Source organism: Hemitrygon akajei, chromosome 8, assembly GCF_048418815.1.
Source record: "Hemitrygon akajei chromosome 8, sHemAka1.3, whole genome shotgun sequence".
NCBI classification, from domain to species: Eukaryota; Metazoa; Chordata; class Chondrichthyes; order Myliobatiformes; family Dasyatidae; genus Hemitrygon; species Hemitrygon akajei.
In genome coordinates, this window is record NC_133131.1 from 2640820 (window position 1) to 2667623 (window position 26804).

The 26804-nt window shown below is 41.8% G+C and overlaps 1 protein-coding gene across 13 annotated transcripts in view; it reads right to left on the reverse strand.

The window, feature by feature from the left end:
* The window catches only part of ncor1 (nuclear receptor corepressor 1), a 273467-nt gene that overhangs the window by 212620 nt on the left and 34043 nt on the right, over positions 1-26804 (reverse strand). For 12 of the 13 annotated variants that reach the window (XM_073053048.1, XM_073053047.1, XM_073053052.1 and 9 more), the window contains exons 3-5: positions 17071-17189; positions 13746-13935; positions 3613-3792 (exon numbers count right to left, since the gene is read on the reverse strand). In XM_073053048.1, coding sequence (XP_072909149.1) covers positions 3613-3792; positions 13746-13935; positions 17071-17189 — 489 coding nt within the window. The remainder of the gene's footprint in view (positions 1-3612; positions 3793-13745; positions 13936-17070; positions 17190-26804) is intronic. The other variant, XM_073053056.1, reaches the window with a different exon arrangement.

Genomic DNA, 26804 nt, shown 5'->3' on the forward strand with positions numbered 1-26804 from the left:
ACTTTTGAATTTGTCTAGCACCATTTCCTTTGTAATAGCAATGGCATTCATGGACCTCTGACACACTGCTAGTGTCTTATACAATGAAATACCCATCAAGTTCATTTGCCATTTCTTTGTCCCCCATTACTACCATACCAGCATCATTCTCCAGTGGTCCAATATCAACTCTCTCCTCCATTTTACGCTTTATATAACTGGAAAAACTTTTAGTATTTTATATAATTGGCTAGTTTGCCCTCTCATTTCACCTTTTCCCTTTTTATAGCTTTTTAGTTGCCTTTTGTTGGATTTTAAAAGCTTCCCAACCATCCAACTTCCCACTCGCTTTTGCTATCTCATATGCCCTTTCCTTGGCTTTTAAGCAGTCCTCAAATTCCTTTGTCAGCCATGACTGCCTACCCCTGCCATTTGAGAACAACTTCTTCTATGGGATGTATCGATCCTACGTCTTGTGAACTATTCTCAGACACTTCAGCCATCCCCGCTAGAATCCTCCTCTAATCCACCTGGGCAAGCTCCTCTCTCATGCCTCTGTAATTCCCCTTATCCCATTGCAATACTGATACATGTGACTTATCTTTCTCCCTCTAAAAATGCAGTATGAATTCAATCATATTATGATCACTGCCGCCTAATTCCATTGCGTTAAGCTCCCAAATAAGATTTGAGTTATTACACAACACCCAATGTAAGATAGGCTTTCCTCAAGTAGGTTCAAGCACAAGCTGCTCTAAAAATCCATCTTGTAGATATTCAACAGACACCCTCTCTTGTGATCTGACACCAAGCTGATTTTCCCAATATCCTTGCATATTGAAGTCCCCTATTACAATTGTGTCATCACCTTTATTACATGCCTTTTACAGCTCACTTTGCAATCTGAAACCCGTATCTTGGCTACTACTTGGAGGCCTATCTAAGACTATGAGTCCCATAATTTTTTTTTAAAACCCTTGCAATTTCTTAACTCCACCCACAAAGATTCATTCTCTGACCCTATGTCATCTCGTTCTAAAGATATAATTCCATCTCTCACCAGAGCCACGCCACTATCCATGCCTTCGTGCCTGTCCTTTTGATACAAAATATATCTATTGATGTTAAGTTCCCAACTATGGCTTTCTTTCAGCCATGACTCAGAGATGCCTACAACGTCATACCGACCAACCTCTAATTGCACCACGAAGTCAACAACCTTATTCCAAATGCTGTGCATACTTAAATACACCACCTTCAGTCCTGCATTTTTCACCTTATTGAATTTTGCCTCAGTGGCACAATTTAATTTTTTGCTCTGTCTGCATTTGTACCCAATCATCAACTTATCCTTCCTTACATTCATGTTACACCCATCATCTACTTGTAAAGCTGCAGGCTCATCCTCAGCTCTATTATACTGGTTCCCATCCCCCTGCCATATTAGTATAAAATACTCCCAACAGCCCTGGAGCCATTGCAATTTCCTTATCGCCACAGTAGGAACGGCAGACGCAATCTCAATGGCTTTCCACACGGTTTTAGACCACCTGGATAACACAAACACCTATGTCGGGATGCTGTTCATCCACTATAGCTCAGGATTTAATACTATCATTCCCACAAGGCTGTCTAAAGTGGTACTATTGTATCTGCTTGTAAGATTTTCCACAAGAATTTAATCAAAGATAGGACAAAAATAGTAAATATGAGGTCTAGTTAGAGAAAGACTTCAATCAGGGTCTACAGCCCAAATAGCTTCAACTCTTTCATCATCCTATTTTAAATATTTTCCTTCCAAGTAGCCACAGAGTCATAGAACACTATAGTTCAGAAACAGGTCCTTCAGCCCTTCTAATCCATGCTGAACCATTAATCTGCCTAGCTCCAACAACCTGCACCTGGACCATATCCCTCCATATCTATTCCATTCATGTACCTAACCAAATTTCTCTTAAATAGAAATGTAGAAAAAAAATGTTGAAATCAAACCTGAATCCACCACTTGCACTATGTTCATTTCCACACTCTCACCATCACCCTCATGTTCACCTTAAATATTTCATCTTTCACTCTTCACCCATGACCCTTAGTTGTAGTTTCACCCAGCCTCAGGAAAAAGCCTGCTTGTTTTTACCCTACTTATACCCCTCAATTTTGAATATCCCTATCATTTCTCTCCTAACAAACTCTACGCTTTGTTCATAATACTCCTTGCATTAAAACAGACACATCTCAAACCATCAGTCTGAGCGCGTCCCTTCTCCATCACCTGTCTATCCTCCCTCTCGTATTATTGCCAAGCTTTCTCTATTTGTGAGCCAACCGCCTCTTCCTCTGTCTCTTCAGTTTGGTTCCCACTCTCCCACACCCCCTCACAGCAATCCTAGTTTAAACTCTTCCCCAATTGCCTTAGCAAACCTCCCCGCCAGGATATTGGACCCCTCAGATTCAAGAGTAACCCATCCTTTTTGTACAGGTCATTCCTACCTCAAAAGAGGCCCCAATGATCCAGAAATCTGAATTGCTGCCCCCTGCTCCAATCCCTCAGCCACGCGTTTATCCGCCACCTCACTCTATTCCTATACTTACTGTCATGTGGCACAGGCAGTAATCCTGAGATGACTACTTTTGTGGTCCTGCTTCTCAACTTTCTTCCTAACTCCCTGTAGTCTACTTTCAAGACCTCCTCCCTTTTTCTGCCTATGTCGTTGGTACCAATATTTACCACGATCTCTGACTGTTCTTCCCACTTCAGGAAATTGTAGACGTGATCAGAAAAATCCCGGACTCTGGCATCTGGGAGGGAAACTACCATCTGTGCTTCTTTCCTGCGTCCACAGAATCACCTGTCTGACCCCCTAACTATAGAGTCCCCTATCACTGCTACCGTCCTCTTCCTTTCCCTACCCTTCTGAGCCACAGGGCCAGACTCTGTGCCAGAGGTGCAACCACTGTTGCTTCCTCCAGGTAGGCCGTTTCCCCCCCCCCCCCCCCCCCCGCCCCGCCACAGTAATCAAGCAGGAGTACTTATTGTCAAGAGGTAGAGTCACATCTGGAGTGTTACATCCAATTTTGGACGCCCCATCATAAGAAGCATGAGGAGACTTTGGAGAAGTGCAGAAGAGGTTTAATCTTTCTATTATTTATTTATTGAGATACAACGTGGAATAGGCCTTTCTGGCTCCTTTGAACCGTGTCAGCCAGCAACCCCCGATTTAACTCTGGCCTAATCATGGGATAATTTACAATGACTAATTAATCTACCAACCAGTACTTCTTTGGACTATGGGAGATAACTGGAGTACTCAGAGAAAACCCAAAGTATTCCAGGGAGAGGTCGCACAGACTCCTTACAGATGACGTTGGAATTGAACTCCAACACCTTAAGCTGTATTAGCACTGTGCAAACTGCTATGCATTCTTGGCACCTACGGATGCTGCCTTGATGAGCAGTGGAGGCGGGGGGAGGGGGAGAGAATCCAAGTTCCAATAAAATTATTCCAAAAGAACTCTAAATACAGTTCCAACTTCTCTAGCCACTTAGCAAAATCAGAACTAAACATGGGTACAAAGATATGTACATATATGAACACAACCTAGCATCTCAGTCAGTACACAAACTCCCAATACCTGTTTTTTCTTCAGTTTGAGGATCTGTTGTTCCACTTTGGCTATTTCTCGATCAACACGGTCCATACTCTGGATGAGCTCTTCTTTGGATAGCTTGGAAGGGGACGAATCTTGTTCATCACCGCCCTGCTGGTTGGTAGATGGGGATGATGGAACATCAGCTTTCATTGAAAAGGACTCCTTAAAAATAAAAATTAGGAGAAGAGGGGGTTGGTGAGTAAGTTTCAAATGAAGACTTTCTTTGCAGGGAATCAGAACCAGGTAGTTTGGGATAGTGTTTTAGGAAATAGGGGAAAAAAATCAGACCACAAGACCTTAGGACATTGGAGCAGTATTAGACCATTCAACCCATCGAGTCTGTCCCACCATTCCATCCTGGCTGATTTATTATTTCTCTCAACCCCTTTCTCCTGCCTTCTCGCTGTAAAATTTTTTTTTGCCTTGAGTAATCAAGAACCTATCAACCTCTGCTTTAAATATATCCAACGACTGGCCTCCACTGCCATCTGTAGCAATGAATTCCATATATTCACCAACATCTGGCTAAAGAAACTCCTCACTTGTTCTAAATGGACGTCTCTCTAATCTGAGGTTATGTCCTTGGGTCTTGGACTCCTCCACTGAAGGAAATATCCTCTCCATATCCACTGTACCTTGGCCTTTCAATATTCAAAAGGTTTCAATGAGACCCCCCTCTCCCCATTCTCCTAAACTTCAGCGAGTACAGGCCTACTATAGCCATCAAATACTCCTCGTATATTAAACCTTTCATTACCGAAATTATTCTTGTGAACCTCTTCTAGATTTTTATCAAGTCACGATAACAGAGTATAAAGGATCAAGATAACTTATCAACATGACATTAATGTTGAAGATAAACACTGTGTATGTAATACATCAATTATCATGCCAGGTGAAAAAACAGCAAACTGAAGGTAATATTAGGAAGGAATATCTCTAGTATACCAATGACTAAATTCATTTTCAGGTTTGAATTCATAGAGCTACATGGATCTTTACCTTAAACGCAAAAGAAATCCAGAGTTACCCAAGTGCTTTAAGCAGTTTCACCAACCAATCTGAAGTTCAGAGCTTAAAACCCATGGTTTAATGCCAGCCTGTTCAATAAAATCGAACTGAAGGGTATGTAAAGATAACTCATGGGTAAACACTGTTTTTTTACAAATGTTTATGAGCAACAAATTGACAACTTTGATGGAAACAAGTTTACTGGCGACATTTTAAGGTAGTACATTTATTCAAATATTTAACTAGTTGATTTAAACTCTGAGGCATATATTATCTCTACAGTTTTATCAGCTCATGAATGCACATGTAGACAAAGCAGTCAATTTAACCTTATCAATGTGCAAATGCATGTTTTAATATGCACTGGTTTAAAGAAAAATCACCCATTTTATTCATTAAGCTGTTTCCTATTTTCTTAAACTTTATTACAGTACAATTTCAACTCCAACCACAAGGCTAACAAAGTAATTTTAATTTTTGCTGTACCTTTTTACCAGATTTCTTCAGAACAGCACTTAGCTTTAACTATTCAAAAAGTTTGACTTAAGCGAACAGCCTGACATTTCCTCCATATTTGTTACCCACTAAAATCACTAAATTGGTCTGTATTCATTTGCAATACGAGCCTAAGGGTGGGCGATAGATGGAGAAGCTAAGAATGGAGGCAATAAAGGCTGTGGATGCAACCAAATAAGGGAGGTGGGGTGGACAGATGGGAATGGTGTGGGTGAATGTGGGTAGGTGCAGAAGGAGAAAGGCACTGGAAAATGAAAGGCTAGGGTGAATATAAGAGCTGGGTTAGGCAGGAAGAGAGACAAAAGGAACAGAGGGGTGCAGTTTACCTGAAGTTGGTGAATGTAATGTTCATACCATCAGGCTGTAGACTATCCATGCAAAATATGAGATGCTGTTCTTCTAGCTTGCATTCAGTCTCACCCTAATAATGAAGGCAGCTTGAGGACAGACTGGCCAGCTGAGAACGGGGAGAGTAACTAAAATGGCCCGCAACTAGAAACACCAGAAAGCCAAGGCTGATAGAGCTCAGGTGCCCAGCAAAGTGGCTGCCTGGTCTGCACTTCATCTCACTGATGTAGAGAAAGCCACATCGTGATTCCAACACCTGTATTCGACTGTCTCTATATTCTTCTGCAGTTTTGACCTCCACTAAACTGTTTTTCAAATTCCATTTAGTTACATTTGGTTAGAATTTTGTCTTTATATTTCTCAGTAATAGTGGAAAACTCAAATTCACTACCTTTTAAAATTTAATGGACTAAATGGCACATCGATGACAGAAAAACAGAGGGCTATGTAGGAGGGAACGGTTAGATTGATTTTAGAATAGGTTAAACGATCAGCATAGAGGCCAAAGTGCCTGTACTGTGCTGTAATATTATATGCTCTAAACACAGGGCAGACAGTAGGAATCTTTTACCCAGGTTCAAAATATCTAATATTAGAAGGCATGTAGTTAAATTAAGAGGGGTTAAGTTCAAAGGAGGTGTGCATTTATTTACACAGAGTGATGGGTATCTAGTATGTGCCATCAAGGCTGGGAATGGAAGTACATGAATATGCAGAGAATGGATGGATATGAACATTCTTGTGCTGTTCCACGTTCATGATTGTGGCCCTTCAAGGGACCAGAGAATTAAAAATTTGGTTGAATAGTGTGAAACCACAACCTCTCACTCAAAGTCAGCTGCTTATTAACTAGAGGAGGAGGAAACCAGAAGTCAATGAGCCAGTGCTCATTAGAGGATTGAAGATAGATAGGATCATTAACTTTAAATTCCTTGGAGTTATTTCAAAGAATCCTTCCTGGCATCAACACACAGGTCCCATTATGAAGAAGGCAAAGCAGAGCCCCTACTTTTGCAGATTTGGTATGTTATTTAGAACATTGACAAACTTCTGTAGATGCACATTGGAAAGTATTCTGACTGGCTGTATCACTGCCAAATATGGAAATACCAAAGACCAAGAATGGAAAAGCCTACAAAAAGTGGTGGATATAGCCCAGTTCATTACAGGAAATACCCTTCCTACCACTGAGCACATTGACATGGAATGTTGTTACAAGAAAGCAGCATCTATCATCAAGACTCCCATCATCCAGGCCATATTCTCTTCTTGCTGCTGCCATCTGAGAGTTGGTAAAGAAGCAGCAGGTCCCACACCACTAGCTACAGGAAAAGTTATTACCCTTCCATCATCAGGCTCCTGAACTAGTGTGGATATCTTTACTCACCTCAACACTGAAGTGATTCCACAACTTATCATTAGATATAGGAGCAGAAGCAGGCCATTCAGCCTGTCAAGTCTGCTGCACCATTCAATCATGGACTGACCCAATTCTTCCAGTCATCCCCACTCTCCTGCCTTCTCCCCATACCCTTCGATGCTCTGGCTAATCAAAAACCTATCTATCTCTGCCTTAAATGAACCCAATGACTTGGCCTCCACAGCCATTCATGGCAACAAATTCCATAGATTTACCATCCTCTGACTAAAGTGACTTCTCCGCATCTCTGCTCTAAATGGATGTCCTTCAATCCTGAAGTCGTGCCCTCTTGTCCTAGACTCCCCTACTATGGGAAATAACTTTGTCACATCTAATTTGTTCAGGCCTATGAGATCCCCCTTCATTCTCCTGAACTCAAGGGAATACAGCCCAACAGCTGCCAGACGTTCCTCATATGATAAACCCTTTCATTCCTGGTATCATTCTCGTGAATCTTCTCTGAACCCTTTCCAATCTCAGTATATCCTTTCTAAAATAAGGAGCCCAAAACTGCACACAATACTCCAAATGTGGTCTCACGGGTGCTTTATAAAGCCTGAACATCACATCCCTGCTCTTATATTCTATGCGTCTAGAAATGAATGTGAACATTGCATTCGTCAACTTCACCACCGACTCAACCTGGAGGTTAACCTTTAGGATATTCTGCACAAGGACTCCCAAGTCCCTTTGCATCTCTGCATTTTGAATTCTCTCCCCATCTAAATAATAGTCTGCCCATTTATTTCTTCCACCAAAGTGCATGACCATACACTTTCCAACATTGTATTTCACTTGCCACTTCTTTTCCCATTCCCCTAACCAAGTCTCTTTGCAGGCTCTGTTTCCTCAACACTACACACTCCTCCACTTATCTTTCTATCATCAGCAAATTTATCCACAAATCCATCAATCCCATAATCCAAATCAATGACATACATCGTAAAAAGCATCAGTCCCAACACCGACCCCTGAGGAACTCCAATGGTAACCAGCAGCCAGTCAGAATAGGATCCCTTTATTTCCACTCTCTGATCAGCCAATGCTTCACCCATGCTAGTAACTCCCCTGTAATTCCATGGGCTCTTATCTTGCTAAGCAGCCTCATGTGCGGCACCTTGTCAAAGGCCTTCTGAAGATCCAAGTACACCACATCTCCTTTGTCTACCCTGCTTGTAATTTCCTCAAAAAATGCAGTAGGTTAGTCGGGCAAAATTTTCCTTTCAGAAAGCCATGCTGGCTTTGGCTTACTTTGTCATGTGCCTCCAGGTGCACTGTAACCTCAACCCTAACAATCGATTCCAACAACTTCCCAGGTTAACAAGTCTGTAGTTTCTTTTATGCTGCCTCCCACCCTTCTTAAATAGTGGAGTAACATCTGCAATTTTCCTGTCATCCTGTACAATGCCAGAATCTATCGATTCTTGAAAGATTACTGTTAATGCCTGCACAATCTTTCCAGCTACTTCCTTCGGAACCCAGGGGTGTCTTCCATCAGGTCCAGGAGATTTATCCATTCTCAGACCATTAAGCTTCCTGAGCACCTTCTCCTTCGTTTTCAATCTTTTTATTAAGTTTCAAATTAGTGAACATGACAATAGTGATAATGACAGAGATCAGGATTACATTAATAATGGTTAACATATACAAACACAGATTCCAAGTAAAAAATGTAGTTTAACCTCCCAATCTCTTAGTAATTAGCCATGAAAAAGACATTTTAAAGAGAAAAAAAACCCTAAACTAAAAAAAAAACAAAGATTGGGCTGCCATATTTCATTGGTTAAAATTTTAATTTGTCGTTAACTCTACTCCTCTATAACTAAGCAAAAAAATTACTAAAAAGGGGTTCAAAAGGGTCAACTTACATCATATGAAAATATTGAATAAATGGCCTCCAAATTCCTTCAAATTTAACTGAAGGATCTATAGTACTGCTCCTAATTTTTTCCAAATTTAAACATGCTATCGTTTGGGAAAACCATTGAAATGTCATCTGGGGAATTGGAATCTTCCCATTTGAGTAAAATGGATCTTCTGGCTATTAATGTAACAAATACAATTAGACAACAAGCTGAGCACCTGCTCAGTCGTAATTTTCACTGCACATACTTCACTTCCCTGACACTCTTGAATGTCCGGTATACTGCAGACATCTTCCACTGTGAAGACTGATGCAAAATACGTATTCAGTTCCTCTGCCATCTCTCATTAGAATATCTCCAGCATCATCCTCTATTGGTCCTTTATCTACCCTCAACTCTTTTACCCATTATATACTTAAAAAAGCTTTCGGTATCTTCTTTGATATTAGTCACCAGCTTCCTTTCATAAATTATCTTAACTTATGGACTCATTTTCAATGACTCCACAACTCATGTTCTCAATATTATCCATTTATTTATTTTGTGTTTATATAGTTTGTCTTCTTTTGCACATTGGTAATCTATCAGTCCTTGTGTAGTTTTTCAGAGATTCTATTTATTTCTTTATTCTACTGTGAATGTCTGCAAGAAATGAAGCTCAAGGTGCTACGTTGTGGCAAATACATACTTTGATAATAAATTTTCTTTGAACTGTGAACTTTAACAGTGAGAGCAAACAAATTAGCTGAACGTGCAAATTATCAATGGATAAATGAGGTGTGACAGTACAGATTACCAAGAGAAACACACACAAAGTACCTTTTGTGTATATAGATTATTAAAATGTATAATGATAAATAGGAAACCAGCAGGAAGGAAATTTGTTCAGTTAAATCAAAGCCCGACGTAAACAATAAATAGTAAGGTCCTGCAGTTTTATAAAGCAGAGATACCCAGGGATACAGGTACACAATTCCCTGAAAGTGGAGACAAAGGTAGATAAGGAACTTTTCAGGCATTTGGCATGCTTTCCTTCATCAGTTAGGTCTCTGAGAACAGAAGATAGGATAACATATTACAACTGTGGAAGCTGCTGATGTTGAAACCACATTTGGAGTATTATGTGCCGTTCTGATTACCCTTCTATAAAAACAATGTCCTTTAGCTGAAAAGGGTGCAATAAAGATGAGGAATCTTACTGGGACTCGGGGGCTTGAGTCATATTCATAGGAAAGTACAGCACAAACAGGCTCTTTGGCCCATCTAGTCCACACTGAGCTATTTACATGCCTACCTCCATCAAACTGCCTACCATCTACGTACAAATCCGAAATTCCCACAAGTGAATGTTTCCCTTCATGTTCCCCTTAAACTTTTCACCTTTCATTCTTAACACATGACCTCTAGTTGCACTCCCATCCAACCTCAACAGAAAAAGCCTGCTTACATTTACCCCATCTATACCCCTCATAATTTTGTATACCTCCAGCAAATCTCCTCTCAATCTGTTCTAAGGAAGCAAGTCTTAACCTATTCAATCTTTTCATATAACTCAGGTGCTCCAAACCCAGCAACATCTTTACAAATTTTCATTATACCCTTTTAACTTTATTTTCATTGTTTCTATGGGTTCGTGACTAAACCCGTATACAGTACTGCAAATTAGGCCTCACCAATACCTTATACAACTTCAACATAGCATCTCATCTCCTGTACTCAATACTTTGATTTATGAAGGCCAATGGGCCAAAAGCTTTCTTTACAACCCTATCTACCTGTAACATCGCTTTCAATGAATTTACCTGTATTCCCAGACCCCTTTGTTTGACCACACCCTTCAGTGCCCTACCGTTCAGTGTGCAAGGCCTACCCTGGTTGGTCCTACTGAAGTGCAACATCTCACACTTGTTTGCATTAAATTCCATCTGCTAATTTTCAGGCTGTTTTTCCAGCTGGTCCAGATCCCACTGCAAGCCATGATAGCCTTCCTTAATGTCCACTACACCCCAATTCTTGGTGTCATCAGCAAATTTGCTGATCCAGTTAACTACATTATCATCCAGATCATTGAATTAGTTGACAAACAACAACAGACCCAGAACCGATCCCTGTGGCAGATCTCTAGTCACAGGCCTGCATTCAGAGAGGCAACCATCTACTACTGTTCTCTGGCTTCTCCCACAAAGCTAATTATCTAATCCAATTTACTACCTCATCTTGAATGCCGAGCGACTGAACCTTCTTGATCAACCTCCTATGCGGGACCTTGTCATATCCCTTGCTAAAGTCCATGTAGACAACTAACTTGCCTTCATCAACTTTCCTGCTATTTTCTTGAAAAATCCTGTAAGATTGGTTAGACACAATCTACAACACACAAAGCTACGCTGACTCTCCCAAATCAGTCCATGTCCATCCAAATATTCATTCTAAGGAACCAGATATACCTTCCAATAACTTTCCCACTACTGATGTTAGTCTCACTGGCCTATAATTTCCTGGTTTATTTTTAGAGCCTTTCTTAATCGGTGGAACAACACTGGCTCTGCTCCAATCCTCCAGCACCTCACCTGTCGCTAAGGATTATTCAAATATCTCTGCTAGGGTCCTGGCAGTTTCTGTACTTCCCTCCCGTAGGTTCCGGGGGAACACCTCGTCAGGCCCCGCAAATTTATTTACACTAATTTGCCTCAAGACAGCAAACACTTCCTCCTCTGTAATGTGTAGGGTCCATGAAGTCGATGCCACTTTGCCTCACTTCTATAGACTCTGCTCATCTCCAGAGGAAATATAAATGCAAAAGATTCATTTTCTCCACCATCTCTTTTGACTCTAGGCATGGATACCATTCTGATCTTCCAGAGGACCTTGCAATCTCTCTGCTCTTAACATTTCAGCAGAACCCGAGGATTCTCCTTCACCTTGTTTGTTAAGCAATCTCATGCCTTCTTTTAGCACTCCTGATTTCTTTAAGTGTTCTCTTACTTATCTGATACCATCAAAATTAGCTTTTCTCCAATTTAGAATTTCAACCCATGGACCAGACCTATCTTTTTCCAAATTAATTTTGAATGGCATTGTAATCGCTGGATGCAAAGTGTTCACCTACACAAACTCTGTCACCTGCCCTGTCTCATTCCCTAATAGCAGATCAAGTATCACATACTCTCTCATTGGGTCTTTATGTACTGATTAAGGAAACTTTCCTGAAGACATCTGACAAACTCTATCCCATCTAGTCCTTTCACAATTTGTGAGTGCCAGGTAACATGTGGAAAGTTAAAATCACCGACTATAACAATGTTATGCTTCTTGCAACAGTCTCAACAAATTTGTTCCTCCAAATCCATTAGACTGTAGAACTGTATGTAATATAGCCTCATTAATATGGTCATACCTTTCTCATACCTCAGTTCCACCCATTACGCCTCACTAGATGAGTTCTCCAGTCTGCCCTGACTGAGCACTGCCATGCCATTTTCCCTGACTAGTAATGTCACCCCTCGTCCTTTAATCCTTCCCGCTCTGTCCCCTTAAGATACAAGGAGAGGCTCACAGGTTTGGACTTTCTCCCCTGGATTGCAGGACGTTGAGAAGTGATCTTACAGGGTATATAATATCATGAATGGCAAAGATGAGGATGGTGAATCTTTTTCCCTGAATAGGGGAGCCCAAAACTCATGGGCATAGATTTAAGTAGAAGAAAAATATTTAAAAGAGATCTGTGGGGCAATTTTTTTCATATATGGTTGGCGTATGGAACGAGCCGCCAGAAAAAAAAACTGTATAGGCAGGCACAACTGTAGAAGTAAGTACAACAACTAAGAGACTTTTGAGCAGGTACATGGAGAGAAGAAGCCTCAAGGGAAATGAGCCAATCACGTGTAAATGTGATGAGTTCAAATGGACATCTTCATCAGCAGGTGTGACTTTTTTCCCCCCACAGGAACAGAATTAGGCTATTCAGCCCCTTGAGTCTGCTCCGCCATTACATCATGGCTAGTCCCAGATCCCACCTGCCTTCTTGCCATATCCTTTGATGCCCTGACCAATCAGGAAACTATCAACTTCTGCCTTAAATATACCCATGGACTTGGGGCCTCCACTGCAGTCTGTGGCAGAGCATTCCACAGATTCATTACTCTCTGGCTAAAAAAAATTCCTCCTTCCCTGTTCTAAAAGGTCGCCCCCTTAATTTTGAGGCTGTGCCCTCTAGTTCTTGATACCCTCACCGTACGAAACATCCTCTCCACCCTATCTAGTCCTTTCAACATTTGGGAGATTTCAATGAGATCCCCCCCCCCCCCCCGCATTCTTCTAAATTCCAATGAGTAGAGGCCCAAAGCTGCCAAACACTCCTCATATGTTAACCCCCCCATTCCCGGAATTATCCTCGTGAACCTCCTCTGGACTCTCTCCAATGACAACACATCCTTTCTGAGATATGGGGCCCAAAACTGCTAACAATACTCCGAGTGCGGACAGACCAATAACTTGGGCCAAAGGGCCTGTTTTCATACAGTAAGACTGACTGTAGATCCAGAAATGGTAATGGGTTAGGTTCAGATGGTCAGCACTGACATATTAAGCCTAAGGGCCTACTTTTAGCTGTATGATTCTCTGACTGAGTTGATTATTATACACCTTTTGCTGCCACCAACCTATCAAATAACAGTGTTGAATTCAGACAGCAATACATTGAAGAGACAAATAATGGTGATGTCCTTCAGATCCATCTAAACATAAAAGTTAGGTACTAAGCAGGGACCCAAACACTTCATTAAATGGCTTCTATTTAAATCTTTTTCTAGGTGCCAACAAAGGGTCAACTGCTATTTTCATTCTTTAGCTTATTCCTCACAGTTGTATATGCATAAGCCAGAAGATTCTATTAACTTTTTGGTTTTTAAATGAATCCATGTATAGTGCTGCCTACTCTAACAACCAACACTTACCTTCTTTAGCTCTGTGGGTGCTCGAAGGCCCTCTGCTACAGGGTGCACTAGGGGTAGTACTGTAGCACGCTGAAAGTGGGGTTCAGGTACCTGTTCAAGTCGTGGACGTTTGCTTTCCAGTGAATCGTGATCAGGCTGCCCAGCCACGTTATGGTAAGACTGTTCATAGCCACTTCTCCTTTCTTGAGGCCTGAAAAACAAATTGTTTTACCAAATGAATCTGTCTCTTCATTGTCCAGCCCGTATAGAAAATAGAACAGGTAAGTCCATTGATTGAAAGAGGGTTGTACTTCAGTTGCTAGGAGTGATCATCACCAATATCCTGCCCTGGTACAACTATAAGAAAACTCACCAGCACCTCCACTTTTTCAGGAGGCTAAAGAAATTTAATGTGTCCCCTTTGACCCTAACAAATTTTTATTGCTGCATCACAGAGAACATCTTATCCAGATGGATTATGGATCAGTATGACAATCAGCCTGTGACTGATTGGTAAGGGTCAATGGGGTCATGCCAATTTTCTCCAGCCTCCCGTGGATGTACTGGTGTTTGTAATATCAATATGGTTGGACCAAGACTTGCTGCTGCTGATGTTCACACTTAGGAACCTTATGCTCTCAACCTCAACACTGGTGATGTAAACAGCAGCATATGTACTGCCCCCTTTCCTAAAGTTGATGACCAGTTTCTTTTGTTTTGCTGACACTGAGGAAAAGGTTGTTGCCATGACACTATGCCAGTAGGCTCTCTATCTCCTTCCTACACTCCAACTCATTGTTATTTGCGACACAACCCATAGGTGGTATCATTTGCAAACTTGCAGATGGAGTTAGAGCAGAATCTAGCCACACAATCATGAGTGTACAGAGAGTAGAGGGCTGAAGATGCAACCTTGAGGAGCATAGGTGTTTAAAATAATCATGGAGGGTGTTGCTGCCCATCCTTACTGATTACAGCCTGCTGGTCAGGAAGACAAGAATTCAGTTGCAGAGGGAGGCACTGACTCCTAAGGTTTAGAATTTGGAGAAGAGTTTGCCTGGAATTACTGAATTGAAGACAGAGCTGTAGATAATGAACAACTGTCTTACATGGAGGACGGGGGCCTCAGAGAAACTTACTGAATATTGAAAGGCCTAGACAGAGATGAAACGCCATCAGTCATTGGAAAAGCGTTAGGCTACAGTTGGTCAACAATCGGAACAATTTTAAAGGATAACGAATAAAGTGAGAATAATGGAGCATGTGAAAGGCGCTCCCCCGAATAAAGCTACAATTATTACTAAGCAACGCAGTGGTTTAATTATTGGAATACATACGTTTCTTAAGTGTTTTATATGCATAGAAAGGTAAAATATATACTATATACTAAGACAAACGTTTGACTTAACTGACGCTAAATAATACTGGATGTACCTGTTCCGACTTCTGTACAAATCCGACTTAAAGACGGTCTCAGGAACGGAACTCATATGTAACCCGGGGACTGCCTGTATTGTGGTGAAATACAGGGTGGATGGGGTTCTGGGAAGGGTGCCAGAACCCCGTAGCCCAGTTTGCTAGCACTTCTAGGGCCCTATCACTTAAATACAAGTCCTGCTCTGGTTTAATTTACCAAAGCAAAAACCCTCGCACTTACCTGTGTTAAATTGGCATTCGGAGTACTTTTCCTACAGTTTGTAAAGAGTTTGTATGTTCTCCCTCTGAACATATACGTTTCCTCTGGATACTCTGACTTCCTCCCACAGCCCAAAGACCTACCAGTTTGTAGGTTAATTAGTCATAATAAACTGCCCTGTGATTAGGCTACTGTTAAATAGCTGAGTTGCAGCGCTGTGCGGCTCATCAGGCCAGAAGGGTCTATTTCCTGCTGCATCTCTAAATAATTAAGTAAACAAATTCAGTTTGCCACTCTCCAGACCACTTCCGAAATTGATCTAGATCCTCTTGTAAAGTTAACTAACCCCCTTCACTGCCCGCTGCATTACCAACAACATTGGAATCCAAATCCTTAATTCAGATGAAACAGTACCCCCAGCACTGACTCCTTTGGAGCAGGATCACAGGACTCCATCTTGAACAACCATCCATTACCATCTTCTGATTCCTTCCAATGGTACAAATATACGTGTGTAAATCTCGATGGCCTGCTGGAATGTATCCAGGATACTATGGCAACCAAGTAAGAAAGCTTTGATAGAGCTCTTTTGGAGAATTTCGAGTCCCTCCTTATCCGCGGGTTCCACATGCGTGGATTCAGCCAACCGCGGATCGAGAAAACCCAGAAGTTTTCTCTCTAGCACTCATTGTTTGAGCATGTACAGATTACTTTTTCTTGTCATTATTCCCTAAACAATACAGTATAACAACTACTTACATAGCATTTATATTGTATTAGGTATTATAAGTAATCTAGAAGTGACTTAAAAGTACAGGCAGTCCCCGGGTTATGAATGAGTTCTGTTCCTGAGTCCGTCTTTAAGTCGGATTTGTAGTCGGAACAGGTACATCCAGTATTATTTAGCGTCAGTTCATCAAACATTTCTTAGAATATAGTACATATTTTACCTTTCTATGCATATAAAGCACTTAAGAAACATACGTATTTCAATAATTAAACCACTGCATTGCTTATGCTCCATTAAAATTGTTCCGATCGTTGACCGACTGATGCAATTGAAGTAGTAAAGACAGAAACAATGACAACATTCAATAGGTACTTGGATAGGAAAGGAGATACATGGCTAATGCATGCAAATAGCATGAACAAAGACAGACGTCATGACTGGCATGGCAGAATTGGGTCAAAGAGCTGTATGATTCTGTAAGAGGCAGGTATTCTGCAGTGAAATACTCACCTCTTACTTCTTCAAAGCCTATTTACAAGGCCTAAATCAAAGTTATAAAGGAAAGTTTACAACTTGCCTGAATAAGTGCAATTCAAATAATAATCATCATCAGCACATCCTCCAGCTTGGCTGTGTGTATGAAATCCACAACAACTGGAATATTGTTTCCAGTTCTCAATGCCATACTTTAAGCAAAATGAAAAAACTTTAGAGAGGGTTCAAAAGGGATTACTCAATTGGCTGCTGGCAGGGAGGAAGGATTTTGGTTATTTGGACAAAATGAAGAACTAAAGGAAAATTAAGGGAATGAAAATTAGAATGGAACATTAGATGACGACAATATCATGAACCTAATCTTACAGAATGGCAGAGCAGGGTTAAGCAGCCACATCACCTACTCTGAGTGCTATTCTTATGACATTAAATACTATTTTTTCACCAACTACCATAAATAGGTATGAATAGCAAACATCAGACACCTGTCAGATGGATGGAACTCTGAAAGCAGGGAAGGCCGTCTTCGGAGTTGCTGATGTTGCTGCTGCTGTAAGAGCTGTGAATCCTGAAGATGAGAACGATAGTCTGGAACTGCAAACTCCTGGAAAACAACAAGACTCAAATCAGATTTTATGTTGACCCAACATGGAATACAACTGAATAATTAGACAGCTAACAGGTAACCCTGCTTGCAGCCAAACAGCAGGTAGGTGACCACATTTCTCTATTTACCTGACTTTATACAGACAAATGATATAGTAGCAGAGACCTTTTATACTTATGGCATAGATGGTGGTTGTTTAGCTCAGCCAGCCAATGCTGGCACTAAGAGCACTTCTGTTAACACTTTAACCTATTCTCTCACAGTCAGTTAACTCTGATGTCACCAATAAAATGTTTTACACTTGTCTGTTAACCAATCCTGCAATGTCTTTCAGAAGTGACAATATATCTTGGTCAATAGTCTTGTCAACATCCTCGTAGCATCTTTTGTTTACACTCTTCAGTGTAATCACATCCTTCTTAAAACAGGGTGACCACAACCAAACAATATTCCAAGTGCAGCCTCACCAATATCTCATATAATCACAACATAACCTCCCAACTTCTATATTCAATGTCCTGTTTGAAGGGCAGCATTGGAAAAACACTCTTCACAGCCCTTTCTACCAATGCCTCCAAAGGGATCTATGCATCTGTACTCGTCAAGATCTCCCCTCAAGAAAACCATACTGATTTCAGCCTGTTGTATCATGTGTTTCCAAGTACTATGCAACCCCATCCTTAATAATCAACTCTAAAATCTTACCAGCCAGGGAAGTCAGAATAAGCAGCCTATAATTTCCAGTCTTTTGCTACCTCCCTACTTTCAAAATAAAGTGAATTTGCAATTTTCCAGTCTTCCAGAACTGTTCCTGATTCTAGTATTTCATGCAAGATGACTGCTAATGCCACCACGTTCTCTACAACTAACTTCAAAACTCCGGGGTGCAGTCCATCCAGTCTAGGATCACTTTCTCTGTAGTAATACATTCAATTCTGCCCCTACTCTCTGGCATACTGCTAGTGCTTTCCAGTAAGACTGAAGAAACATACTTAATTCAGTTCATCGACTAATTCTTTTCTCCATATCACTACATCTCTGGTGTCATTCTCCAGTGGGTCAACGTCTCCTTTTGCCTCTCTTTTACTCATTACACATCTGAAAACTCTTGGTATCCTTTTATATTATTGGCTCGATTACTTTCACATTCCCCCCCCATGCATTTTTTTAGTTGCCTTCTGTTGATTTTTAAAAACTTAAAATTATCCTGCACCTCCAGAAACTCTGACCATAACTGTTCTAGACCATAAGATAGGAGCAGAAATTAAGCCATTTCTGACCAATCGAGTCTGCTCCGCCGTTCACTCATGGTTGATCCTTTCCTCCCTACTCCTCAGCCCCATGCCCCAGCCTTCTTATCGTAATCTTTGATGCCATGTCCAATCAAGAACCTATCAAGCTCTGCTTTAACTACACCCAACAACCTGGCCTCCACAGCTATTTGTGGTAATAAATTCCACAAATTCACCAACCTCTGGCTAAAGAAATTTCTCCACATCTTGGTTTTAAATAAATGTCCCTCTATCCTGAGGCTGTGCCCTCTTGTCTCAGATTCCCCCACCATGGGAAACATCCTTTCCACATCAACTCTGTCTAGGCCTTTCAACGTTCAAAAGGTTTCAATGAGATTCTTCCACCCGCCCCCCCCACCCCCCAATCCTAAATTCCAGCAAGTACAGACCCAGAGCTATCAAATGTTCCTCATATCACAACACTTTTGTTTCCGGAATCACTTGTGAATCTCCTCTGAACCCTCACCAATGCCCATCCTTTTTTTAAGATGAAGAGCCCAAAACTGTTCACAATATTAAAGTTAGGCCTTGCCAGTGCCTTATAAAGCCTCAGCATCACATCACTGCTCATGTATTCTAGACCTCTTGAAATGAATGCTAACATTTCATTTGCCTTCCTCACCACCAGGATTGGAGAGCATGCCTTATGAGAATAAGTTGAGAGAACTTGGCCTTTTCTCCTTGGAGCAACGGAGGATGAGAGGTGATCTGATAGAGGTGTATAATATGATGACAGGCATTGGTAGTGTGGATAGCTATATGCGTTCTCTCGGGGCTGAAATGGCTAATACGAGGGGGCATAGTTTAAAGGTGTGGAAGTAGGTGCAAGGGGGATTCAGAGGCAAGTTTTTCCACACAGAGAGTGGTGGGTGTGTGGAATACACTGCCAATGAAGGTGGAAGAGGTGGGTACAATAGGGTCTTTTAAGAGACTCTTCGATAGGAACATGCAGCTTAGAAAAATAGAGAGCTATGTGGTAGGGAAATTCTAGGCAGTTTCTAGAGTAAGTTACATGGTTGGAACAACATTGTGGGCCAAAGGGCCTGTAATGTGCTGTAGATTTCTATGTTTCTATGTTACTACCAACTCTATCTGCAAAGTTACCTTCAGGGTGTACTGCACAAGGACTCCCAAGTCACTTTGCATCTCAGATTTTTGGATTTTCTCTCCATTTAGAAAATAATCTGCACATTTATTTCTTAGAAACATAGAAAACATACAGCACAATACAGGCCCTTCAGCCCACAAACTGTGTCAAACATGTCCTTACCTTAAAAGGCTATGGGTAAAGCCTAGGTAGTTCTATTTTTCCAAGCTCCATACAGCCATCCAGGAGTCTCTTAAAAGACCCTATAGTTTCTGCCTCCACCACCGCTGTCGACAGCCCATTCCATGCACTCACCACTCTGTGTAAAAAAAACTTACCCCTGACATCTCCTCTGTACCTGCTTCCAAGCGCCTTAAAACTATGCCCTCTCATGCTAGCCATTTCAGCCCTGGGGAAGCGCCTCTGACTATCCACACAATCAATGCCTCTCATTATCTTGTACACCTCTATCAGGTCACCTCTCATCCTCCTTCGCTCCAAGGAGAAAAGGCTGAGTTCACTCAACCTAATCTCATAAGGGATGCTCCCCAATCCAGGCAACATCATTGTAAATCTCCTCTGCACGCTTTCTATCGTTTCCATGGCCTTCCTGTAGTGAGGCAACCAGAACTGAGCACAGTACTCTAAGTGGGGTCTGACCAGGGTCCTATACAGCTGCAACATTACATCTCAGCTCTTAAAACTCAATCCCACGATTGATGAAGGCCAATGCACCATATGCCTTCTTAACCACAGAGTCAACCTGTGCAGCTGCTTTGAGCTTCATGTGGACTCGAACCATAAGGTCCCTCTGATCCTCCACACTGCCAAGAGTCTTACCAATAATAACATATTCTGCCATCATATTTGACATACCAGTATGAACCACCTCACACTTATCTGGGCTGAACTCCATCTACCACTTCTCAGCCCAGTTTTGCATCATATCCATGTCCCGTTATAACCTCTGACAGCCCTCCACACTATCCACAACACCTCCAACCTTTGTGTCATCAGCAAACTTACTAACCCATCCTTCCACTTCCTCATCCAGGTCATTTATAAAAATCACAAAGAGTAAGGGTCCCAGAACAGATCCCTGAGGCACATCACTGGTCACCAACCTCCATGCAGAATATGACCCGTCTACAACTACTCTTTGCCTTCTGTGGGCAAGCCTGTTCTGGATCCACAAAGCAATGTCCCCTTGGATCCCATACCTCCTTACTTTCTCAATAAGCCTTGTATGGGGTACCTTATCAAATGCCTTGCTGCAATCCATATACACTACATCTATTGCTCTTTCTTCATCAATGTGTTTAGTCACATCCTCAAAAAATTCAACCAGGCCCATAAGGCACAACCTGCCCTTTACAAAGCCATGCTGACTACTCCTAACCATATTATACCTCTCCAAATGTTCATAAATCCTGCCTCTCAGGATCTTCTCCATCAACTTATCAACCACTGAAGTAAGACTCACTGGTCTATAATTTCTTGGGCTATGTCTACTCCCTTTCTTGAATAAAGGTATAGTGTCCGCAACCCTCCAATCCTCCGGAACCGCTCCCGTCCCCATTGATGATGCAAAGATCATTGCCAGAGGATCAGCAATCTCCTCCCTCGCCTCCCACAGCAGCCTGGGGTACATTGCATCCAATTCCGGCGACTTATCCATCTTCATGCTTTCCAAAAGCTCCAACACATCCTCTTTCTTAATATCTACATGCTCAAGCTTTTCAGTCCACTGCAAGTCATCACTACAATCACCAAGATCCTTTTCCATAGCGAATACTGAAGTACTCTACGCAAGATTTGAACAGAAGAGGAGCGTCCAGACCCTCTGGATAAACTGGACCTGGTGGCATCAAGATTCATCGTCATCGAGGAAGACGTTAGAAGAATCTTCCTGAAGATAAATCCAAGGCAGGCGACGGGCCCAGATGGTGACCCGGGACGGGTTCTCCGGGCCTGTGCAAGCTAGCTAGCTGGAGTGTTTGCTGACATCTTTAACTGCTCCCTGCTTCAGTCTAAGATCCCCTCATGTTTTAAGAAGGCAACGATAATCCCGGTGCCGAAGAAAAGCAAGGTGGCATGCCTGAATGACTACCGACCTGTGGCTCTAACATCAATTGCTATTAAGTGCTTCGAGCGATTGGTTATGGCACACATCAACCATAACCTGCCAGTCAACCTCGACGCTTTGCAATTCGCCTACCGGAGCAACAGGTCAACGGCAGATGCCATCTCTCTGGCATTACATTCCTCCTTAGAACACCTGGAGAATAAAGACGCATATGTAAGGCTCCTTTTCATTTACTACAGCTCTGCCTTGATATCATCATTCCAAATAAACTGATTCCTAAGCTCAGGAACCTGGGTCTTAGCACTCAGATCTGCAGCTGGATCTTCAACTTCCTCACGGACAGGCCCCAGGCTGTAAAAATAGGGACAAACTCTCCTCTACAATCATTCTGAGCACCGGTGCCCCACAAGGCTGCGTAGTCAGCCCCCTGCTGTACACACCGTACACCCATGATTGTGTAGCCAAGTTTCCATCAAAGTCAATATACAAGTTTGCTGATGACACCACAATTGTAGCCGTATCTTGGGTAATGATGAATCTGAGTACAGAGAGGAAATTAAGAACCTGGTGGCATGGTGCAAAGACAATAACCTATCCCTCAATGTCAGCAAGACGAAGGAATTGGTTGTTGACTTCAGAAGGAGTAGCGGACCGCACAACCCCATCTACATTGGTGGTGCGCAGGTGGAACAGGTCAAAAGCTTTAAGTTCCTCGGGGTGAATATCACAAATGACCTGATTTGGTCTATCCAAGCAGAGTCCACTGCCAAGAAGGCCCACCAGCGCCTTTACTTCCTGAGGAAGCTGAAGAAATTTGGCCTGTCCCCTAAAACCCTCACTAATTTTAAATAGGTGTACCGTAGAAAGCATTCTTCTAGGGTGCATCACAACCTGGTATGGAAGTTGTCCTGTCCAAGACTGGAAGAAGCTGCAGAAGATCGTGAACATAGCCCAGCACATCACACAAACCAATCTTCCATCCTTGGACTCACTTTACACCAGACACTGTCGGAGCAGTGCTGCCAGAATAATCAAGAACAAGACCCACCCAGCCAACACACTTTTTGTCCCACTTCCCTCCGGGAGAAGGTTCAGAAGCGTGAAGACTCATACGGCCAGATTTGGGAACAGCTTCTTTCCAACTGTGATAAGACTGCTGAACAGATCCTGACCCAGATCTGGGCCATACCTTCCAAATATCTGGACCTGACTTGCACTACCTGACTTTCCCGTTTCTATTTTTCAAATTATGATTTATAATTTAAATTTTTATTATATTTACTTTGATTTGTACTTCAGGGAGCGCGAAGCACAGAAACAAATATCACTGTGATGATTATACGCTCTAGTATCAATTGGTGACAATGAAGTATTATAATAAATAATAATAATAATAATGTACCTCTGCTATTTCATCCGGTTCCATACACACTTTCCCACTGTCACACTTGATAGGTCCTATTCTCTCATGTCTCATCCTCTTGCTCTTAACATACTTGTAGAGTGTCTTGGGGTTTTCCTTACTTCTGCCCACCAAGGCCTTCTTCATGGCCCCTTCTGGCTCTCCTAATTTCCTACTTAAGCTCCTTCCTAGTAGCCTTATAATCTTCTAGATCTCTAACATTATTACCTTGCTCTCTGAACCTTTTGTAAGCTTGTTTTTTTTCTTGACTTGATTTATTACAGCCTTAGTACACCACGGTTCCTGTACCCTACCATAACTTCCCTGTCTCATTGGAACGTACCTATACAGAATATCCCCTGAACATTTGTCACATTTCTTCCGTGCTTTTCTTTGAGAACACCTGTTCCCAATTTAAGTCTCCAATTTCCTGCCTGATAGACTCATAATTCCCCTTACTCCAATTAAACACTTTTCTAACTTGTCTGTTCCTATCTCTCTCCAATGCTATTGTAAAGGAGATAGAATTATGATCACTATCTCCAAAGTGCTCTCCCACTGAGAGATCTGACACCTGGGTTCATTTCCCAATACCAAATCAAGTACAGTCTCTCCTCCTGTAGGCTTATCTACATATTGTGTCAAGAAACTTTCCTGAACACACCTAACAAACTCCACCCCATCTAAACCCCTTGCTCTAAGGAGATGCCAATCAATATTTGGGAAATTAAGATTTCCCATTATGACAACTCCGTTATTATTACACCTTTGCAGGATCTGTTTCCTTACCTGCTTCTCAATATCCCTGTTACTATTGGGTGGCCTATAAAAAACACCCAGTAGAGTTACTGACCCCTTCTTGTTCCTGACCTCCACCTACAGGGACTCCATAAACAATCCCTCCATGACGTCCACCTTTTTTTTCTGCAGCCGTGACACTATCTCTGATCAACAGTGCCACACCCCCAGCTCTTTTGCCTCCCTCCCTGTCCTTTCTAAAACATTTAAAGCCCAGCACTTGAAGTAACCATTCCTGTCCCTGAGCCATCCAAGACTCTGTAATAGCACCCACATCACAGCTCCACAACTTTCTACCCTAGACCCATTTTCCATTCTGCCATTTAACACTATGGCATGAACTTTAATTTTACAAATCAGTTTATTTTAAATCTGAGAATTAAAACCTTTTGAAAATCTAGAGAGACACTATCTTAGAGCCTAACCCTAACCCTTTTCATCAACATTACCTGTTAATTGACCAAACAATCCAATTCATTGGACTCCATTTGTATTTGACAAATGCTGGCTCCAACTTGTTAACTCAAACATCAGATGCTGATTATTGTTTCCTCGATTATTTCTCAAAACCCATGTGCTTTTAAATTGATTAATGTGCAGTTGCCATGTCCATAACACACTTAATTAAATATATTTACCATTTTCAAGACTGCCTCCTATGCCTTGGGAAAAATGGAAAGACTATGATAAACCTTTCTGTGGTCTTTATCCCCACCTCAGTCAGTAATCTGTAATGCATCTGGAATGCATCTCAATGTGAGGCTGACTGTAGGCAGAGTGTGCCTTTCTGGTCCTCCTTTTTCATTTTCACCCTATCCAATGTCACCTTCACTTATAAACATATGAATTATGTTAGGGGAAGAAAGGCAAACACTCATTGCCTGCATTGGGGAATGGGAGTGGAGAAAGTCAGCTGCTTTAATTCCTGTACATTACCATCATATAACATAACCTGACCCCAGAACTTTACTTTCTTTAGAGATTAAGGAATCAGAATCAGGAATTATCACCAGCATGTGACGTGAAATTTGTTAATTTAGCAGCAGCAGTTCAATACAATACATAATCTAGCAAAGAGATAAAAATGTATTAATAATAAAATAAAACATAATAAATAAACAAGTAAATCAATTATGTATACTGAATGGATTTAAATAAAAAAATGTGCAAAAACAGAAATACTGTATATTATAAAAGTGAGGTAGTGTCCAAAGCTTCAATGTCCATTTAAGAACTCGGATGGCAGAGGGGAAGAAACTGCTCCTGAATCGCTGAGTGTGTGCCTTCAGGCTTCTGTATCTCCTACCTGATGGAAACAGTGAGAAAAGTGCATGCTCTGGGTGCTGGAGGTCCTTAATAAAGGACGCTACCTTTCTGAGATACCGCCTCCTAAAGATGTCCTGGACACTTTCTTTGTAGGCTAGTGCCCAGGTTGGAGCTGACTAGATTTACACACACAACATGCTGGAGGAACTCAGCAGGTCGGACAGCATCTGTGGAAATGAACAGTCAACATTTCACAGGCCGAGACCCTTCGTCAGGACTGAAGAGGGAGGGGGCAGGGGCCCTATAAAGAAGGTGGGGGGAGGGTGGGAAGAAGGCTGGTAAGTGCCAGGTGAGAAACCAGTAAGGGGAAAGATCAAGGGGTGGGGGAGGGGAAGCAGTGAGGAGATAGGCAGGAAAGGTGAAGAAAGGATGTAAGGAGAAAGCACTATGGGTAGTAGAAGGAGCCTGAACCATGAGGGAGGTGATAGGCAGCTGGAGGAGGAGGCAGAGTGAAACTGAGATGGGGGAAGGGAGGGGGAGGGAATTACCGGAAGTTGAAGAATTCAATGTTCATGCCAAGGGGCTGGAGACTACCCAGATGGTATATGAGGTGTTGCTCCTCCAACCTGAGTTTGGCCTCATTATGGCAGTAGAGGAGGCCATGTATGGTCATATCCGAATAGGAATGTAAAGCAGAGTTGAAGTGGGTGGCAACCGGGAGATCCTGTCTGTTGTGGTGGACGAAGCAGAGGTGCCTTAATCACTACAGTTTACAACACTGATTAGTTTGCACTAAAATAATCTTTTAAAAATTCTAATTGTGTTCTTTCTTGTAAAAATCATGTAATTTATATTTAATGTTTTTCTTGTGAATGCTGCTTATCTGAAGCTATGTGCTTGCATTGCTGCTGCAAGTAAGTTTTTCACTGCACCAGTGCCAATGGATATTTAAATTAACTCAAATTAGAAGCACAATTAGATCTGGTTACAACAATAATTTGCATTCTTGCCTATTCCCTTGCAACCTACCACCACCATGCTTATAAAGAATCGAGTTAACAGTTAAAAATATTCAAAGCAACTGTATCCACCTAACATAGAAACATAGAAAATCTATAGCACAATAGAGGCCCTTCAGCCCACAAAGCTGTGCTGAACATGTTCTTACCTTAGAAATTACCTAGGGTTACCCATAGCCCTCTATTTTGCTAAGCTCCATGTACCTATCCAGGAATCTCTTAAAAGACCCTATCTTATCTGCCTCCACCACCGTCACTGGCACCTCATTCTATGCACTCACCATTCTCTGCGTAAAACACTTACCCCTGACACCTCCTCTGTACCTACTTCCAGGCATCTTAAGACTGTGCCCTCTCATGCTAGCTTTGACATCCAGATGCCCAACTTTACGACAAAAAAAATTCAAACTCCGACTTCGGTTTATTAAAAATCTGAGACCTTAATTTCATTCTCTCACAAGCTGAAATGTCTCTGAGTCATACAATTCTACAGCACAGGACAGGCAATTAGGTTCAACTCATCCATGTCAACCACACTGCCCATCTGAGCATTCTAAATTCCATGCACTTGACCCAAACCTTTCCTATTTACGTTCCCATCTTAAAGGGTTTTTTAAAAAAAATTGTGGCAATTGTAACAGCTTTCTCCGACAGATACCACA